This window comes from Rhinolophus sinicus, chromosome 6 (genome assembly GCF_057876585.1).
Source record: "Rhinolophus sinicus isolate RSI-liver-muscle chromosome 6, RSI-T2T, whole genome shotgun sequence".
NCBI classification, from domain to species: domain Eukaryota; kingdom Metazoa; phylum Chordata; class Mammalia; order Chiroptera; family Rhinolophidae; genus Rhinolophus; species Rhinolophus sinicus.
The window spans coordinates 27,678,733-27,696,060 of NC_142506.1; the positions used below are offsets into that span (position 1 = coordinate 27,678,733).

At 29.9% G+C, this 17,328-nt stretch overlaps 1 protein-coding gene across 49 annotated transcripts in view; it reads right to left on the minus strand.

Annotated features, from left to right (window-relative positions):
• Positions 1-17,328, minus strand: part of RIMS2 (regulating synaptic membrane exocytosis 2) — a 594,048-nt gene that overhangs the window by 173,721 nt on the left and 402,999 nt on the right. For 22 of the 49 annotated variants that reach the window (XM_088799000.1, XM_074316855.2, XM_088798994.1 and 19 more), the window contains one exon: positions 2,337-2,369. The exons of 24 other annotated variants lie outside the window; for them this stretch is intronic. In XM_088799000.1, coding sequence (XP_088655126.1) covers positions 2,337-2,369 — 33 coding nt within the window. The remainder of the gene's footprint in view (positions 1-2,336; positions 2,370-17,328) is intronic. 3 more of the 49 variants (XM_074316856.2, XM_074316857.2, XM_074316863.2) reach the window with 1 other exon arrangement.

Here is a 17,328-nt window from a genome sequence, read left to right on the forward strand (position 1 = left end):
ATAGTTTTTCAAGGCATCAAGAAGCTTGTTCACATTCATCTTCATTTTTTAAAAAATTAAAGTTTATTGGGGTGACAATTGTTAGTGAAGTTACATAGGTTCATCATCTATATATCACATTGTGTGCTCACCACCCAGAGTCAGTTCTCTTCCCATCACCATATATTTGACCCCATTTATTCTCATCTACCACAACCCCCTCTCCGCTTACCCTCTGCTAAACCACTAAACTATTGTCTGTGTCTATGAGTTTTTGTTTCTTCATTTGTCTGTCTTGTTCTTTTATTATTTTCAGTTTTATATACCACATATCAGTGAAATCATATGGTTCTCGACTTTCTCTATCTGACTTATTTCGCTTAGCATAATAATCTCAAGATCGATCCTATTTATTTATTTACTTATTTATTTATTTTATTTCTTTTTTTCCTTTTAGATTTCATTTACCTTCTCTTCAAAGTGGCTTTCACCATCCACAACTTCACTGAAACCAATCAGGCATAGATCGTTATTGATTAGTGTTATCATTTGACAACGAATTATTCTTTCTATGGAATTTTTCTCTGTTGAGTATACCTTCCTCAAAACACTTTCCTTCCTTGAATTCTGCTTTTTTCTGGATATTTTACTGCCTTTGAATGGTTCTTTCCAACATTGTTTTCTGGCTCTTGTTCTCCCATACACTCTTTAAATGTAAATAAATGTTGGTGGTCTCAGAATTCTGATGCTTGGCACTCTGTGTGTTCTTCATTGATTCTGGCAATTTCATTCATTCCTATGTAACCAGTTAAATGCTGATACTCAAATCTATATTTCTAGTTCAGATTTCTCTCCTGAATTCCAGATCCATATATTAGATACCAATTTCTAATAAATATCACCTTTATTAGTTACACCTGAATTTCCCAAAGGAACCTTAAACTCAACCCATTCCCCAATCTGAACTTATTTTTTGCCCTAAAACTTGTTCAACATATATTCCCTATCTTGATAAAATGTACCACTATGTATTCAAACACGTCACCAGATATTATCTTATTCCTTTTCCTGCATTGATAATATTCAATCAGTAACTAAATCTTATAGATTCTACACCTTTAAATAACTTCTCATGTACCAATTGCTTCCATTGATACCATAATTCAGCCCATCATCACCTTTTAACTGATTGATGCAACATCCTCGTAAATGATATTTCTGCTTGTATTGTTCCAGTACATTTTTTACAGAGCTTCTAAGTAATCTTTCCAGAAACAAATATCTGCTCTTGTTCCTCACTTAGTTTACATGTTCAATAATCTACACCATCTTCAGAAACACTGCACTGCCTACTTTTGCCTAAACTTGTTTGAATCATTTTGTCTATATTGTTTTCTCTACCTGAAATGCTCTCTACACATGAGGCCTCTTTCTAGTTTTTAACATTCAATTTAAGGGTCATATTTACTATGAAGTGTTTCTTGAAATAATGTTAACCCTTCTCAGGTGGAAAACAATCATACCCTCCTTTGTGATTCCATTGTATTCTGTATGTATAGATTTCTAATAGTACCTGTAATATTATTGTGTTTACTTGTAAGACCCACACTAGAAAAAGCCCACAAGGATAGAGGGCTATTTTGTATTTTTTATTATTTCCAGCACCTAGAACAGTCCCACACAGCATGTGCTTAATAAATGAGCGTTGAATGAATGTTCATGTTTTACTTCTTCCATGAAGCCTTTTCTGGCCATCTAGTTAAAATAATTTTACTTAACTTTATAGCTTTGTGAAACATATTGCTAGCCATACATATTGGCACATAAACATAACATGTTACCCACATATTTTAATTCCTCGGTGATATTGATAACTTGTTTAGGGCACGTATTAGTTCTTTAGTATTTTCCAGAGTCCAGTACATTGCTGAACCCATGATAGAAATAGAAGTTTTTGAATTATGTAAAAAAACAGTTGAAAACAAGTTTTAAGTCTAAAATAAGTTGAAAAACAAATTATAATTAATTTAATATAATCTAGCAAATATATATATATATATATATATATATATATATATATATATATATGCTCTGAACTTAGTTACCTGGTTATGGAAAAAATTATACACATACAAATTATATAATAATTAATCATTTTATATTTATCCATCTAATTGCAGCAGTTGCTATTAAAAGTTGAATGTAAAATTGCCTAAAATGAAAATACCTGCAAGTTTAACATTTTGTTATATTAGAGGAGAATGAAAAATTATGAAATAAATAAAAAGAGTAAAAATTTTCTAAGACAAGTTAGATAAATGAAAAAGTAACAAAGAAAAGCAGTAGAAGAGACAGACCTGCATGTCTTCTCCTTGTGGTGTCCACTTCTTCTGTGATCACATCGTATAATGGACAGACATAGACAAAGGAGATGGGTGTGAGTGGATGTACTCAAAAGGTAAAAAGTGACACTGAAGGAAAGGGCCCCAAATCATTTTGAGAAAGAATCCTGTGCATAGTGGTAGGGAAAATATAATCAAATACACACCATATTAAAAAAAAAAAAAGAAGAAGAATACAGAAGAACTGATGGTGAATTGGTTAAGATATCATGGGTTAGCAGAATCAGAAAAATAAAGTTAGTATAGGAAAAAAAGAGGATTCAGAAGTTTACAATTATTTGTAGACAGCCAATCCTGAACATGCTGAAGAAAGATATCATTAGTAAAAACCTTGTTACTTGTATGACCATGTTTTTCAAGACATCACTGAGTCCATCTAACATGTGTTAAATGCTTTCAGAATTTTTCAGTTATCATCTAAAGAAAATAATTTAATTGAAACATCTTCAAAAGAAGCAATAAAAGTAGTTCCAACATTTCCTTTTAAGCTTCAGTGCATGTAAGAAAATAAAGTATGGCCATCAGGCCAATATTTCATTGAATCACTTCAGTACAGCAAAATATTAGCATAAAAATATTATGGAGAGTAACAAAATAATAAAATTCATTATAAGGAGAGTAGCTGAAATATATGGCTTTATTTAAATATTAAAAATTCAAATTAACCTTCAATTTAGGCAAATTGTCTTTGATTGCATTCCTTATAATGTTTATTTATTAAGAAAGTTCTTACAGACGCCACATGATGTTTCTATCAAATGTGCCCATCCAAATCCAACATCTGCTGTGACAGGTATGGCACACATTTTGGAAACACTTCTTTCCTCATTGCCATTAGAAAAGTTCAATAGACATGTTATAAAGTGATTGAAAGCAGGAAATATCTGCTAAACTCAGGATTCAAAGAAAGAATTTCTTCCAAAGATATGAGTTAGTATTAGTATGACTGACACAGGTTAACAATGTAACACAAAACCAAAAATCCTATTTTAATTACCTACTTAGCATTGAATCCGGTACCACAAAATATATAAATGAAAACACCACATTCACTTCTGCAATGGTTGTATCACAGTTTTTGAATGATTTATAGAAAGACATATTATTATCTCAAACTACACTTGGAATATTGACATATGGAAATTATAACTCTTGAGAACATTCTTTCCTGTAACAACAAATTTATCTCTTTTCCTGAGTAGTGAGAAAATGAAATCTTGCCATTAGGAAAAAAGTGCTAATATGACCAAACTTTTTTGTTAGGAAAAAGAGAAATCCTAGTATGAATTCTAGAGAATTGAAAAAGTTATGTATGAGCCATTTTGAAACTTAACAATGTCATTTTGATTATTATACAAGCACATCTTTGACCTATTCAAAATCAGACACTAAATCTCATCATAATTATACCACCAACCAGACTGCTAATAGAATTGACCACTAGAAAAGTACTGTGCTCCTGAATGGATTCATACATTTGCCATATTTTCTTTTCCCTTCCCAGTCCACCCATTTCTCAAAGAAAAGACAGAAAAGTCAGAGTATATTAATATCGTAGGTAAGGTGAATTGCATCATATTTGCATTATTCATTCTATGCAAAATTTCCTTATATATGTTTATCATACTGCTAAAATAGTTTCCTTGCATGTTAAAAAGAAATCAGTACACATTGAATTAAAAAACTACTTAAGTATATTCCATCTCTAAGAAAACACTTAATTTTTTTTGCAGAAAACATAAAAACAAACAAATGACGCTTTTTCTTTACTTAGTATTTTCCCGTATCTTAGATTATTTTATAATGGCATTGCGGCAAGTTTTTCATGTTATACAGATTCAAAACTCTTCTTAAACCCATTCATTAATTTATTATAGAGACTAACTGAGACACATAGAGTTCAAGTGACTTACCCAAGGTCACACAACAAGTTCAGTGGCAGAACCAGAAATAGAACATAGGTCTCCTGATTGATTACCAGGTCAATTTTCGTTTTACTAGATGCTAAATGACCCAATAAAAACATGTGAAATAAAAAGTCAAACAAGGAAAAACCAAAGAATCTTCTTTTGGTGACACCTAACTGGATATATCTATTATATAGTACTTAACTAGAATTTTTTTTAAAGAGTATGTGGCAAAATGATGCAAGTATTATAGTTCAGTAATGCTTTTACTTTTGTTAGAAATATGGTAACACTTGTCTTAGCACCAATAATTTAATATTTTTAAAGAAAATTATACAAAATTTATATTACATAAGGATAAAAATGAAAGATTTTGGCAATGATCTCACTACTAAGTGCCATTAAATCATTTTTCCATCATTTCTTTGAATGTGAGCCATTAAAAAATAGATCATAACTAGTATTATATAAAAATCATTTAACTTTAATTATAAGACAGAATTTTCATTTAAATAATAAAATCTCAATGTGTAACTTACAGTTTTACCATACATATTTAAAAATTTTTTTTTTGGCTTTCTTGTCTTCCTTGTTACTGTTTTTTATTATATATGATTTGTTTTAAAACAGCCTCATGCCTCATTTTGAAAGAGAAACAAATATCATTTAAACAGCCATGTCTTATTTAAATGGTAATAAACTATAAATTCTTATTTCACAGATATTATAATGGATTGCAGACTTCAGTGCACCTTTAAGAAGCTAAGAGTACCCCTTCCACTCTTCCTATCTCCCTACTTTTCCTTTAATCATTACTTTGCCACAAATATTCTACTTTGCAGTGCTGTTAATGGCAGTTCTAACGAGAACTCTTTCCAATGGTTCATTTAACCAATAACCAGTAAGAGTGATTAAGGATAGTAAAAGTATACCGTCTCTTAGGTGTCCATACTGTCACAATTATGGCTGAATCTTAAAATTATAAAGAGAATGTACAGTATTTTTTTAGTTCATTCCCTCATTTGAACAAAAAAGAAATAAAATATTTTCATATATTGCACTGTAATAGATGACATTTATAAAACATAATGAATAGAAATTATTTTTCAACAAATATTTTTAAATTTAAGGTACGAACAAGGTACAAACTATAAAAAGAATGGGCTTTTAATCAAGCAAAATAGTACTATACATATATAGTTGTCTGTATTGGTTTTTAAAATAAAAAATCTACTGAAGATAAATAGTTACATAAAATAATCACTTACATTAACGTATTTGGTAGAAAAAGTAAGTTCATGAGAATGAATATTATGTCAGATTTTATGTAATATTTTGTACAAATCAAAAAGTTTTCCCTTGCCAATATAAATAGTATTAACTATTATATTTAAACCAAACACATCTAAAGCTCAAACAAAACAATAATCTGTAATCACATCAATTAAAAAAGGCATACACCTGGGGCCTGTTTACCCATGAATGCAGTTTTTAACAAAGGTGTATAATATCGATTTGAAACTTTGTTGATTACCTAATGTTCTCATTTATCAACATTATGACAGATACAATATTGGTCCTATTATCAGATTTAATTGTACTTGAGTAAACATATGTTCTATAGACGTAAGCATTTTGTTTAAAAGGTTCCTGACAATGAAAGAGAGGTCTCAAAACTTTAAGTGTATACTTAAACTTCTACATAATTAAAAGCTGATCATATTATGAACGCTTTTTAAAGGTCATAGGAGTCTTAGAATGTTTACTTTGGGAACAGGAGAGATACCTTTCAAAATGAAGCCTAAATAAGCATCTACTTAGTAAAAGTCTCAATGATATAAAGATTTGGCTAGACCTAGAATATAAAAATAAAATGCTTTCCAAGTTTGCTGATTTCAAACTAAAACTTCTCCACTGACAAAAATCTGTTGAAAAATATCTCAATTCAAGTGATTTGAATTTATTTTTAAAACTAATTATTACTCTCCATACTTTTGTCAACACTGTAAAATTACTGAACTCTTAGAATAAATTCTACCTATTAACATAGGTAAAGGGAGAAATCTCTAAAAAAATTTCACTATTTTTAATGCTCACCAAGAAATGTTAATTTTTCAAACGTGTTCTTTCTTATTCACAGCTGTGTTTTGCTGATTCTATCCTTGAAGTCTGATACGAAATGCAATTTTAAATGCAGAAGAAAAGTATACTTACAGTACGTATTGAGTCAATTTAAAATAATGCATTTTCAAATTATAGCAGGCTATCATAAAAAAGACAGTCACTTAAGTACAGTCTCGACCTCATAAACTTAAATGTATGTTCAGAGGTAACTGAACTAATTTTAAGTGAGCAATTAAACGCATAAATCATGAATTTCCCCTTATTTACAGGAAAGCATGCTTGTTAACAAAGAATGCTGTATTTACGTCCTAGGGTGACAGTAGTATTAAACTACAAAATTTCATCAGTTGATTTGTGTTGTATAAAATATTTACTTGTTTTACATCACCTTTTTTTCTGTCAAAAATAAAAATTCATTCTACAACAAATCAGAAATAGTTAGAAATTACCAACTGGCTAATATTGAACAAGAACAACCCTAATTCTTTTTTCCAGACTAGATGAATTTGATTAGCATCTAATTAGAAGACTAATTTAAAATATTGATTTAGACTGAAATAATTGTTTCTAATTTTAAGATATATCAAAGTATTCAAGAATAAAAGAAAACAAAAGTCCATCACATCAAAAAACTCAAGAAAAAAATTTAAAGTATAAAATTCACTAACAAAATCATCTTCGAATATTTACTTTTTCTTTAAGATAAGTTTGACAAAGCATAATTTCAAAGGTACAACTAAGGAACATTATCCCTACCTTCATCACAATTACAGATCCATAAAGAATACAACATGGAAATGTCCATGTTGGAAAAAAATTAAAGGTCAATATATTAACTAAATAATATAATGGTAAAACTAGGCACTTATGCACACAAGGTGTTATAGTAAGTGGTAAAACATAACTTGTTACTTCGAATATTTTCAATTTCTAAATACCTGACAATCATACAGTAACCCAGGAAAATGTTTCATTGCCCTCAATTTTCCAGAAAAACGTATTTTCCAGATAAGATACAGCAAGGTAAGTAACATTGTCATGGTTTTAGGGTAAATACAATAAGGATAGTTAAGTCAATTCAAGATTTTCCTAGATATAATACAACTTACACTTAGAAAATAACAAATCAAGGCAGATAATCCTTTCATAAATATAATCAATTAATTATTAAACACATTGGAAATCATTTAAATTAATCTGAAAGTAGATTCTGAAGTATTTAATTCTAAGAGTTTCTCATTTTAGAGGAACTGAGAAAATGTATCAATTCTAAACATTCATTCAGTCTAACTGAAGTTAGCTTTCTCACCAGACGTTTTTTGGGACGAGTTTAAGGAAAATATGAGATAAAATAATTTATGTACAAATATGCTCTTTTCTGATATATTTCTATTACTATAAGAACAGAAAACTCACAAATTCATAATTATAATAAAGTTCAATAGATTAAAGTTTGTTTGCAATGTTTAACATAATTGAAATTTAATAACTGCATTATTATATACCGTAGTATTCTAGGTTAGAATCAGATTGCTCATTGGAAAAAAATGAACAACAGACTTTCCCTGCCTATATATCCTTGATTTGCATTAAGAATGTTTTCTTAACTTTATAGCCTAAACAAAATCTAATCTACAGTTCACATGAGGAAGACATTTAGTGATTTACTCCAAACATTATCTATAAAACTTGTGATGTAAAATCACTTGATTTTAAAGAAGTGTATATTTTACATTCACACCAAAGATATTAATATGAGAAATATTATTTTCCCTGGTGATCTTCATCTATACTTCTGTGAATTAAGTTAGAGATACTGAAAACAAATCACCCCTTTTACTGATAATCCTCTTAGGACAGCCTAATTCAGAGATGTCAAGAATTTTCTTTAAAAAAAACACCTAGTCCAAAACCTATAAAGCTCATACAAGCATTTAACTCATTTTCTAGTCCATATAATGGCACTTAGCCCTTCAGTTCTACAATCTTATATTTAAAATAAAAATTTCAAGCGATAGTTTTTATTGTTAGTATACATACTAAAAATGGCAAAATTCCCAGGTATTGTTCTTGCACACACTTTCATTTAAAAGATAACAATGTACGCTATTGATACACAGCCAACTTTTCATCTCAGGTTTGGGTTTAAGTCCACCCAAATGTTGTCTAATACCACAAGTTTACTACAGTAATCCTCTGATGAAAATCTTTGACAATTAATGAAAGATAATCTCTTAGGTCTAGTGAATAAAAATTATGTGTTAAAAACTGATGACAGTTAATAGATTATTAATATCATAGATGTACTTAGGTATAAAATAATGACTCTAAACATGTCTCTGTAAAGCCCAAGCTCATAAACATGTTATTAAAATGTTATTACCCCCACCTCATATCTTACTATTTTCGTCTCATTTTATCACTTCAAAGTTTCAATAATTAAAAATGTTCTCTACATATCCTACCTTTTTTTTAGAAAAAACAAAAATATTTATGGAAAACTGAAATTTAACATAGCATTCACTGCCTTAGCACATTGCATACTTACTCATGATATTTGGGGTTTGAATATCCAGAAATTTCCTAGTATATAGAAAAATGCACAATTGCCAAAATAGAAAAATGTATTAACATTTTAAACCATGACATTAAGGCACTCTAATTGCATTAATCTTCCTCTATTAAACACATAGTTTATATTCAATTAGAGGGTTTAGGCGATAAAAAAATATATGCTACATACAAGAATACACAAATTAACCAAATTTAAAGATCTTTAAGATTTTGTTTGTGAGATTTTAAAATATTTTTAGCCGCATTGCATTGGTTCATGATTTTAATATACAATATAATTCATTTACATATATATATATGGCCACAAATATGTTCACATAATCAGACATGAGGGCAAAAAAGACAAATAAATAATAGTTTATGACCAAAGATAATCCACATCACACAGTATAGAAGGGCAGATTATCACAGTGATAGTATTTGTTATATAAATCATAACATAAAACTAATTTTATACATACTATTTACTTTTTAAAATCCCCTTAAATATACTAACATATAATCATAATATACCATTACTTCCCAAATGAACTAAGTGATTCTTAATCAAAGATTTGAAAAAACACGTAAGATCTTTTTTTACAACTTCATGAATATATTTAAAATCCCAATATGAAATACAATTTATTTTGATTACATTTTAGTATATAACTGTTTTACTAAAAGAGAATTCACAGACTATGCCATTTGCACTATGGCATTTGTCCTTGCTCTTCAGACTTACGTAATGCAATACACTTTTCTCAAAGCACCCTATTCTCCTTAATAGCACCATCACAACTGTAATAACTCAGTCATCAGTATAATTATGTTTAAGTTGTGCATATTTGTCAGAATGTAAGCTTGCTCTATGAGGGCAATCGCTGCATCTATCTTATTCACACCTATAACTCAGGGTCAACCACACTGCCTGGCATACAACAGGATAGCAATGAATACTTGTTAATAGTTTAATTTATACATTGATGTATTTTAAAATATTGGTTTTAGAGATCTAACAGGAAATGAGTCAGCACATAAAAATACATTAACACTCTAACTATAGACACACATCCATTTAAAAGATATTATCAAAAACTCTATTTGTATTTTAAAATTTTGAATACAATTTTCAATGTACTCTCATTCAATTACTGATTAAAAGTAGTACTGATTATTCAGTTAATTGATTATCTTTGTACTTTGTTTCTCTTCCTTTTACTCCTGGTTCAAGTTTTTGTCTTCTACTTAATCATTTCTCTCCAAAAAAGAGAAGAAAGAGAGTGGAAAATAAAACCATTTCATTTCAACTCATTGGTGAAATTAATAGTCTGAAGAGACTCTTTATTGAAATCACATACTATGCTTTCATTCCTTGTTTTTGTTGGCAATATTTTTAGCTTCAGAAATTGTAAATAAATAATTACCAGTATATGGTATAATACCTCAATAGCATTTGCAATGAAAAACAAGGAATGACCTACAAACACAAACTTTAAATAATATATTGATGTTTCTATAGTACGTTTTAGGAAAGCAAGTACCTCTTCATTAAAAAACTAATTTGAGTTAAAACAACCAAACATACAAATGATCATTTGTGCTTATATTACTCAATTGTTTTCCTAAAGAAGTAATCTTAATAATAAAATAATTGTTCTTATTTCCAAAATATGTAGAATTAGTTTTCTAAATAAATCTTGAAATAAAGTGTTCACCACTCTAATTTAAATAGGCTTTGCACACTATAAAGTTCACACCAAAATGAGAAAAATGAGGTACAACAAGCACACACGTATTTAAAAAGCATGAAATGCAATGCTTATCGTCTCATGCTTTCAGTGGTTTTCCAAACCCTGACAAACCTGGCTCAGATTGGTGTTTCTTTTTCGGCAATGGTATGTCATCAATTATTGTACCATTCACCTTTTTCTGTTGGTCTTCCCATGTAACTTCTAGTATAAATAAAAAAAAAGACAATAATAATCAGAGCTTCTCAGAAACATTAGATCATGTTCATAATGAGAACTTGAAAGTACTATATTTCAGGGGTGCCTCTCTCTCTCTCTCTCTCTCTCAATAAGATTATTTTCCCCTAAATTCTCCCATAAATTTTCAGTAATAAATAATTAATGTTTTAAATATAGGAATGTGATATTTGAATTTTTAAAAATAGATCTCAAAAATCCAAAGCACTAAAACTCACTGCCGGTAAATTCCAAAATTTATTATCAATAAAATGAATGGGGCCACAGTATGTATGACCGAAATGATAATTCAAATGGTTTGACAACTAAGTTTTTCCTTAGTCGCTATCAAATAATATTAATTTGTTTTAGAAATAAACATTTTGTTAAGCATTGTTTTTTAGCGGTGAAATGAAATATCTAAGTGAAATCAAAATATAGAATTGTTATACATATCAAGAGAAAATCCATAATTAGATATTAATAATATGATAAGATAAAATGGCTATTTATTTTACTACATATTTAGTACTTTTATTAAAGGACAGAAAGATTTATGTGCTATGAGATATGATTTCAATAAGAATTAGTAACAGTTTGGTATCATTGAATATGAGTTACCTGGCTTATCTAACATTATTAGAATTATCTGTAGTGTGGTATCATATTGATTCATTCAACAAATATATATTTATTGCCTATCGTAATCTAGGGATATCTAGGAACTGGGGATGTAATAACAAACAAAACAGACAACAACCCATGCTCTCATTAAGTTTATAGTCTAGTGTGAAAAATAGACTATAAACAAGATAAATGAGAAAAATATTTTGTGACTTAGATATTGATTCAGTGCTAAGAAGACAAACATGAAGTAAGAAAGAAATAAAATGCCCAGTGTGATGAAAGTTTCAAAACGGCAGTCATGGAAACGCTCACTAAGAAGGAAAATTTGAGTAAAGAAGTTAAGGAAGTATGGGAGTTAGCCATATGTTTATTTGGGGAGAGAGCATTACAAGCAGAAGAACAGTATTTGCATATGGCCTGAGGTGGGAGCATTCTGACATGTTCTGGAAACGCATGGAGGTCTCTATGGCTAAAGCAGAGTGAACAAAGAGGAAAGTGGTAGAAAATGAGGTTAAAGAGGCAATGGAAAGGAAGAGTGTTGGGAATACAGATCACGTAGGGCCCTGTAGGACACATATCAAAAAAATTTACTGGTCACCATTTAATCTTAATCTCACAGTAGCATTCATAAACACTTAAGTATAAACTTGCCTTTCTTTTTATTCACGTTTCTAAAGCTACACTAGAAGACAAGTAGATAATTACTATCTATGTACATTTTACTCTCTGACGCCTTATCCACCCCTTTGGCCATAAGTAGTAAAATACTAACATTTAATAATATTAAGCTAAGCAAAACATAACTAGTAAGATGAAATCACTGCCAAAAATGGAAAAAACATATGATAAATCCCTTGTTATTTTAAAGAATCCCTGATTTGCTTTTAGACTAATTTTGGTCAAACAGTCATTCATCTAAGTTGGCAGGGAATGTTGTATTTAAGAAGTATCAATTAATGCCACTATAATATCCATTCCAATTCAGATATTAATCAAATTTGTAAAGTAGGCACAGGAACTGGCACTTTCCTCATGCTAGAAGCATTCATGAGAATAGAGAGGCAGCAAAACAAAGCGTGTACACATCCTGTCATCCTAAACAGTATCCAACTCCTAGAATGCCTATAGAAGCAAGCATCCATTACGAAGAGTAATCAAAATTACTTTATTTCTGTTGGTTCCTTTATAATCTGTTTTCTTCTTCTTCCTCCCTCCCTCCCTTCCTTTCTTTCTTATTTATAAAGTTATCTATATTTGAATTAATGTTGGCAACTATACATTGAGGCTCAAAGGAACAAAATATTTTTCCTTCAGTCTCGTTATGTATCTTTAGAAATGTGACTGTTAAAGTAGTAGTACGGTAGGGTTCAGTCTATAATCCCAACAGTGAGTGACTCACTAACAGCAAACAAAATTAATAAAGGATAATAACAACATAAACAATAAATCGGAAACAAAACTATTTGAGACTTCAGACATTATCAGCCACATTCCCCAAAACATGAGGTTGTGTTAAAATTCGTATGGGATACTTTCTTAGAGCAAAGGAAACTGAGTTCCAAAGAAATTAAAAGCCTTGCCAGAAGTCATAATCAGGAGTAAAACTGAACTTATGACCCAAGTATTGACACCCAGTGGAATTCTCTAGACACTTTGAAAGTCCTAACGACTTAACCAGTTCTCTGACTTAGAGAAAAGTATTCTAAGTATTTTCATATTGATTTTTACACACACACTGAAATATGTACAATTGTATTAGCACATAATGCAGTAACTTAAATTGCAATCACATCCGATTTATTTCCCCTTGGTATTGTTTCTTACACAAGTTATTTGATCAAGAGTACTAACTTGCTAAAAACTACTAAAAATATGTATTGAATACTTGGTTCTGGGTGATGATCATAATCAGGCTTAATTTGACTTTAAATCTAAAGTTTTCAGATTGTGTTCTGAAAATTCAAAAAGATAGGAAGACATTCCTAAGAAATAATAGTAATGATAGCTCATACTTATATAGTACTATTATGTGACAAGTACTGCTCTAAGCAATTTAAATGTATCAAATTATTTTAAAAAGTAAACTTAGAACATATCTATACAACAAGTAATGTTATTTAGAATAAACTTGGGCTAGTCCTTGGGCCTAGTTTGCCACTGTCCTACTTCCAAGGTACCCAGTGCTCTACCACATTTTTCAGCATCACTCTCCCCGTATCTAACTTTCTCTATTCACAGGCTCTAACTTGCTTCCCATAAAAACATCTGTAATAATAGCTCAAGTCTGTCCCCTCAGGAATATTTAAATTTCATTGTTCTGGTAAGCCTAAAGCTTTATACTATTAAAATAATTAAGCAACTAGAGAATAGCAGAATATAAAGTACTATAACAAGTAATGGGAGAAATATTTTGGGCTGAAAACCTACCCAGACCTCCTCAAAACTTACCTGTTCTTTACAAAGCCGACTCTGACTATGTATCATAATCATAAGACACTTCATGTATATAACATGCTATAGAATAATTTTACCAGCTATGTTTCATTTGTTGTTATCAATATATTATTATTGTTTTTTTCTCGTGAGCTCCCCCAAAGCAGGGAATATATCTTATTCATCATTCCATCCTCATTTTCAACCTAGAAAATAGCAGATAATGGTTGAATCAAACTAAACCATTAGTTAATATCTAAAATAAATGGGGAATGCCACTTATCTGAAGAGGCCTGGTATATAAACGCATGAGGTTGGGAGTCAATACTAGAGATGGAACAGAGGGAGTTAATTGTCCTCTAGAACTCTGCCCTTTGTCAGTAAAGGAAAGCAGTGTTATTAAAAGATTTATGAGGCTCCTTCCAAATCTAAAAGTCTTGATTCTAAATCCAGGAGCTAAGCCACAGAACACTGATTGATATCTTCATAAACTATAGGCAGAGGGCTCCGAGCTGGATGGCTCTACACAGTAAACTGGCAGATCTGAATTTAGAAGGCAAAGACTGAACACAAAGTTTCCGCCATGTATGCTGTTCTCCTGGCCTCTCCCCTCAACTCTAGATTCTTATTTTTTTTCTTCCCTTTACAGCCAAACTCTTTCAAAGGTGTCTGTCCTCACTGTCTCCATTTCTCTCTTCTTCTTTCAAATCCACTCTTAATAGGCCTTTTGCCTGCTCTGACGCCACTGAAACTGCTTCAAGCAGGTTAACACGATGATTTCCTATTTATTAAAACTAGTGATCATGTCACACTTCTGATAATTCTCTCCTGCTTTAAGTACGTTCTTTCCTTCCATTCAAAATCACTATACTTGATGGTTTCCCTCCTATCTCGCTCCCTTTACATTTTAAATAAAAAGAGGATGGTGGTAAGACCACCATTCAACCCAATACTTTGACATTGCTAACACATGGCTACAGCTGAAATTCAGTTATTTATTTATTTATTTATTTATTTATTTATTTATTTATTTTATTGTTATTATTTTTTTAAAACTCTGAATATATAAGTAGAAGCAGGAACATCCCTTTAACCCCTGGAAACTTACTCATGAACCTTACTGTGAAATCTAAAATAAACAATAAATTTGTCTCTCCCAAAGAAAACAGCAAGAGGATATGTTAGGTACCTTAATTATAGGTAGATCTTAATTATAGGTAGATCATCAAAAGATTAAACTAAATAAAAACAAGAGTGTGTTTGCCTATGTAAAATAGACTGAGTTCTCATCTTTCAAATTTTTATTCATTACCTTCTATTTAGGTCCAACTATACTTACATAGGGTTGGTCTATATAATAGGGATGTTTTACAGTGGAAAGGATTTGTATGCAAATAATAAAAAATAAATTAATAATAAGCGCTAGTGACCAAAGTCCCAAAAAACATTGCCAGTAGAATCTTTACATGCAAGATCAAAGGAAATAATAAAAAAGCAGACCAGTCTGGAGGTGAAAGATTTAACAATATTCAGGGCCAACTAGAGTTCAGAAAACCAATAAAACCTGCTGAGAGTACTTCATTAGTTAAAATCATTAACTTAGTGACTTCATTTGAGGCAGATACTATCTTGATACATTTAATAGAACATAAATGCAAAATGGCATTAAATGTTCTTAAAACTTGTTGCACCCTAATAATTGACTGAACAGTTAAGAAGATACATTTACTCTTTCAGATCACTGACATATATTTAAGTACATATGAATATATTCTTTCATAGGTGCTAAGCAAAATTCATGGGAGTCAAGAAACAGATAACAATGACAAATATATAAATACACATCGAGAGCTCATTTAAATTTTCATTGTTTTATGGAGAATGCTCATAGTTTATAATATTTGATTTAATTTTATTTATTTTGTTATATTGTTTTGCTTTTTTATATTAATAATATCCTAACACATTTTAAGAATTTTATACATGGAGTGGAGTTAATGAATAATTAACACTCCACAGTAAGAAAAATTATAGAATTATTTTAGGGCTAATTAGATCTTACATGTACATCGTAGACATTATTTACAAAAGATGAAAACCAGGAAGAAAGAATATATTCAAGACTAAAGGACATTTCAACTATATTACTGAAGCATAAAATTATTCATTTCTTAGTGTGGCTGAATAACAAGAGCAAATTGTTATGAAATAGAGAAATTTTAGAATATTGATTTTTTTTATGTACTTTTAAGATGCTGACATTCTAAATCAATAAGTGTAGCTATATTTCATTATCAATTATTACAAAACATACAGTCCTATTTTGAAAGAACTTAGTTGTGGTGGGTTACAGCATTAAGTCCCCAATAGTTCTAAGAAAACTAAATATAGTATTAATTTCAATCATCCTCTGTTACTCACCTACACAATATCTGTGAAATATCTGGAAATGTTATAAATGTTCGTTTAACATTATTGAACTCATTAAGTTCATTTCACTTTACAACTCTAAAATTCTGCTTTATGCTTTAAAATATTATTAAAATAGTTCAATTTTTAAATAATTTCTGGATTGAACAGTATCTATGTTGTATTTTCCTAAATGGATGACTACTACTATTTTCATCAGAATCTTATTCCCTAACATGACCAACAAAACACAACTTCTGATTTTAATGCTATAAATTTCAATAGACTAAGATTTTACCAGAATCCAATAATAAAATAAGTAATTTAAAGACAAATTTCATATTCAGAAGTATATTTTTAAAAGAGCAGACACATTAAATATTGGATAACTTAAATTGGGACTAATACTTCTATTTATGCTTATTTAATTTAAGAAAGCACATTCATGTACATCACAATTTCAATACTGAGTGTCTAATATATAGAAAGGAACTATTCACTTTATATTAGACTTGCCTTTTTTCCCATTATTAGGTGGGCTTGGTGTTTCTCCCTCATTGTCTTTACAACATTGAAAACAGACAATAGTGATTAATTATTAATGTCATTAACAACCCAAATAAAAACCAAGCACATACACCACAAAAGATGACATCACACACTGGGGAAACAAATCCATGCACTAAATATGACACCTCACATTAACGAACCGAAGGGTAAAGACTATCCTTCCTAGCTTCTAAGAAAAGTAATAAAAATAAAAATAAAAATAAAATGAGGACTAGTAAGTCATTTATAAAGTTAGGAAGATTACAGCTATGTTTTTATGCTAATTTAAGAATTGAGGTAATTCACGTAACTTAATTTTGAGAATAAAAAGCATAAGCAAGAAACTGGTTAAACAAATGGGCTTCTTTTCTTAATGAA